Genomic DNA, 4203 nt, shown 5'->3' on the forward strand with positions numbered 1-4203 from the left:
GGATTCTCCAGGCAAGGATACTGGAGTGGATTGCCATGCCCTCCTCCAGGGGATCTTCCCGACCCGGGGATCAAACCCAAGTCTCCCGCATTGCAGGCAGATTCCTTACTGTCTGAGCCACCAGAGAAGCCCCCTTTTCATCTCACCCACTTTAGTGAACATACGTTAGGGGATAAGTGCTGAGGCAGGAGGAGGATAACGAAAGCCCCGAGCAGACAGGAGGCAGGGGAACCCAGCAGCTCCATCCCCAGAGAGCAGCAGGCCCCTTGCCTCTCGCTCCTACCTGGCTCGCTGCCTTCTGCCACCTGCACGGGTTGGGCCCGAAGCACCCTGAGCAGCTCCAGGGCCCCGGTCTTCTCTGCCTCGCTGGCTCCCGCACCCACCCACAGGTAGGCGGCCGAGGGGGTCTTCAGGACAAAGGCATCGTTGGAATTCAGCGCGCCAGCCTTGGGCATCACCTGGGAGGGTAGTGCTCAATTAATCAATCAGGAAATAGGTAAAAAGGCTTCACCCACTCCTCGCAGCCCAGGAGACACTGCAGCAAGAGCAGCTCTTACGGGTGGACTTGGAGGAGGGAACGTGTGCCCCATCAGAGCTGAGGACAAGGACTCGGGACACTGAGGGGCTCAGCTGACTCCCACGAGCCACGAATGCACTGTGCTTAGCCAAGGAGATTCTAGAAATCGGGGAGGCATTAATAGAAGTTGAGCACCCACAACAAAGGAGGTGATAATCCCATTGTCCTCTAGGCTGCTCAGCAGGATTACGTTCAGCTTCTGCACCTTCCACTATAAAAGGGACAGCAGCCAACTGGATGGAATCAAGAACAACATCCAGATTGTGAAGAATGGACTATCTGTTAGGTAATGACTTGGCCATCATGGAAGGCATGCGAGGGACACTGGGCATTCTTGAAACAAGGAGAAGTCTAAGACACACAATCCTGCTGCCAGGGCAGCAAGGCACAAAAAGCTGCTTCTCAGCCCCTCAGCCGCCCGACCGATTCTGCACCCAGAGGTCTGCCCATCAGGCCTGGGGGGTTTCCGAGAGGCCAGTCTTGCTAGGGGTCCGGGGCCCAGGGCCTTACCTCCACGGCTCGGGTGGCTCCAGAGCTGCTGGCCCGGACCTGGAACAGACGGGTGCTGGCGGGGGCCGTCTGCCCACCCTCGCGGGAGGTGCCGCCCCTGTAGATGATCATGGGTTTCCCGCCAAACAGGCTCATGAGGTGAGCGGGCTCCTTGCCTTGGACCACACGGCTCTGAAAGGGAGACGGGAGAGCAGGTCAGGAAAGGGGGGTGGGAGCATCGTCCTATGCGCACACACTGGGCTCAGCTCAGGGCAGCTGGCATGGCCCAGGCTCACCCCCAAACAAGCCCATCATGCTAGGGTCTGTGTGTGGAGTGGGGCTGGCCAGGGAACAGGAGGTGCAGGAAGGCTGGAGACAGCCCTGCTGGCTGAGGTAACCCCGGGCACTGCTTCGGCGTTTCCCCTCCCACAAGGCCTAGCCTGGCTGAGGCTGGGTCTAGTCCAAGAACCCAGAGAGCCCATGTTTGCAAATATTCCCTTAAATGGAAGCCCAGGGATGGTTCGTGGACATTCTTCCCAGATTGTGACGTCAGCCTCGGCCAAGAAAGCTGGCGGAGTGGTGAGAAAAGAGCCTTCCAGGTCTGGAGAGAGCCCTCCTGCAGAGCCAGTGCAGACCGCGGCCGAGGGCTTGGCGGTGGGAGAGCCCTCCTGCAGAGCCAGTGCAGACCGCGGGCGAGGGCTTGGCGGTGGGAGAGGGACAAGGAGGTCTGAGAGGGTCCCATCTGTTCCTGCCCTGTGTGCCGTGTCACTTCGGATCCCAGCTGTGACCCGTGCTGCCTAAATCCAGATCACCTCACATGTGGGTTTGGGGGTGGAGGGTGGTTCGTGGTCCCTTCCCAGCAAGAGCCGCCACTGCTGGGTCAGAGCTCAGACCCCAGCTCCACTCTGCTGGTGAGAATTCAGGCCACGTGTGATGGTACATCCTCTGCCTGCATGTCTGATGAACCTCTTTCTCCCACGACTAGACTGTAATAAACCACATCACAGAGGTTCAGGGCAGGGCAGGGCCGGGGGCCGGGGGAGGATACATCTGTGTGTTCACGTTGGCAGACGCAGCATCCGCGTCCTGCATAAATGTCTATCAAAAGGATGGATGCATGGGATGAGGGACGGTCACATGAGTGAGCAGCGGGCTGGGCTCACCTGCACGGGAGTCCCTCCCAGCTCCTCGTCCAGCTGAGCGGTCAGGATGGCCGAGGCAGCGACCTCATCCTGGGTGGACTGGGCGCCCTGCCTGGAAGAGAAGTGAACCTCAGCACCTTGGTTTGCACAGAGCCCGGGGCCCCTCCGTCATCCTGGGCCTGAGAAACCTGCAAATCTCCAGATTACAGGTAGTGAAACTGACAAACAAGAGGAAAAGAGATTTCTCTGAAAAGGAACCAGAGCCAGGAGCCAAAGCAACACAGCACACACCCCAGTCAGCAGCCCGTCACCACACACCCCAGCGCAGCTGCCCGTCTTCTCACAGAGATCCGACCACAGCCAGTGGACTTCCTCATCCTACACCTGCCCACAGGGAGATGTGTGGTGGAGGGCTTTCTGTCTCACCTCTTCCTCCGCCGTCTAAATTTCCCATAACTAACCTGTGCTATCTGCATAAGCAATCTAACAGATCAACGCGCTGATCAAAGAAAATGTTCTAAAAGCCTTCTGGTGAATTTTGTATCGTGTGTGTATCATTAACACCTAGTCCAGAAACATTTCTTCAAGCTGCTTTTAAAAGTCTGAGGTTGTCAAACTGAGAGGCGACCTCCACAGCATCGAAACCAGGAAAGACGAGTGAAGCCTGAGGAACTGTCACACATTAAAAGACGGAGAACACGACGATTAAACGCCACTGAGAGGCATGATGACTAAATACCACGTGAGACCCTGGGTTAGATCCTAGACCAGAGAAAGGACAGTAGTGGGAGAACTGGTGAAATTCAAGAAACGTCTACAGAGGAGCAAATGGTCTTGCAACAATGTTAATTTCTCGGTTTTGAAAACTGAACTGTGGTTAGGTAGGAGCTGACCGTAGAGGGAACTGAAACAGGTACATGGAAACTGTCTGCACTGTTTTTCCAACTTTTCAGCAAGTTTAAAAAAGCAGAAACCCATCAGTCAACCTTTGAAAAGTTGGAGATTGCACAGTAAGAGAAACGAACTGAAAGATATTATACTGAGACATCGTTTTATCAACTCTAAAGCTGACAAAGAGCAAAAGTGTGATAGCACAGTCCACCAGTGAGGCCACGAGGGAACATGCTCTCATCTGTCACCAGTGAAAAGGCCAGCGGCACAAAGTTCATCTGCAGAAGCTGGGTGCCACCTTCAAAGTGACGCACGCGCTCACTGTCAGCCAGCAGCCCAGCTTCTGGGAACTCACTCTAAAGACACTTCTCACGCATCCAAAATGATGCTTGTTTAAGCCAACTAATCATGGCAGTGCTTGTGACAGTAGGAGCCGAATCAAAGCGAATATGCATCAGCAGAGAATTTGTTAAATAAATTACAGGATAGCCACACAGTGGAATATTACATGGCTGTAAAAAAAGAGAGTAAGGAAGCTCTTTATGGACTGACACAGTCTGAGCTCCAGAAAGTATTAACTGGAAAAAAAAAGCAAAGTGCAGGACATTATACACAGTAGGCCATCTTTCACATGGGGAGGGAGGAGGACTAGGAATACAGGGCCAGATTTGCTTTTATCCGCATAAAAATGACTGGAAGGATATGTGAGAGGCTAATGAAGGCAGGCACCCACAGAGCAGTGAGGGTTTCAGAGCAAGGTGGGCGAAGTCGTGAATATGTCATCTCTCTTTAAAGAATTAAAAATAATCTTTAGTTAGAAAACATCAGAGGATAAACAGAACTTAGAGTGGAATTGAGGGAGAGATTTTCTATTCGTTTCTCCCTAGTCCGCACGTCTCTCCTACAATGGACATGTGATGCTTTTATGAGATGAGTTTACAGTTTGTTTTGAGAAGTAAGACCAGCGGTCTTGACCCGGGGACAAAAGCCTTTCCCAGTGGAGCACGGCTGTGCTGGCCCAGGTTCACACACCCGCAAACTCCCCTCAGCCCTGTCCTATGCCCCCCGTGGGGGCCATGCTCCCAGCGTGTGCCCTCCACTCCG

At 54.1% G+C, this 4203-nt stretch overlaps 1 protein-coding gene across 1 annotated transcript in view; it reads right to left on the minus strand.

Annotated features, from left to right (window-relative positions):
* GSN (gelsolin) overlaps positions 1 to 4203 on the minus strand; it is a 29597-nt gene that overhangs the window by 7917 nt on the left and 17477 nt on the right. The window contains exons 10-12 of the mRNA XM_010848447.1: positions 2230 to 2320; positions 1088 to 1258; positions 284 to 458 (exon numbers count right to left, since the gene is read on the minus strand). Coding sequence (XP_010846749.1) covers positions 284 to 458; positions 1088 to 1258; positions 2230 to 2320 — 437 coding nt within the window. The remainder of the gene's footprint in view (positions 1 to 283; positions 459 to 1087; positions 1259 to 2229; positions 2321 to 4203) is intronic.

Source organism: Bison bison, unplaced genomic scaffold (genome assembly GCF_000754665.1).
Source record: "Bison bison bison isolate TAMUID 2011002044 unplaced genomic scaffold, Bison_UMD1.0 scf7180017864266, whole genome shotgun sequence".
In the NCBI taxonomy this organism is placed as follows: Eukaryota; Metazoa; Chordata; class Mammalia; order Artiodactyla; family Bovidae; genus Bison; species Bison bison.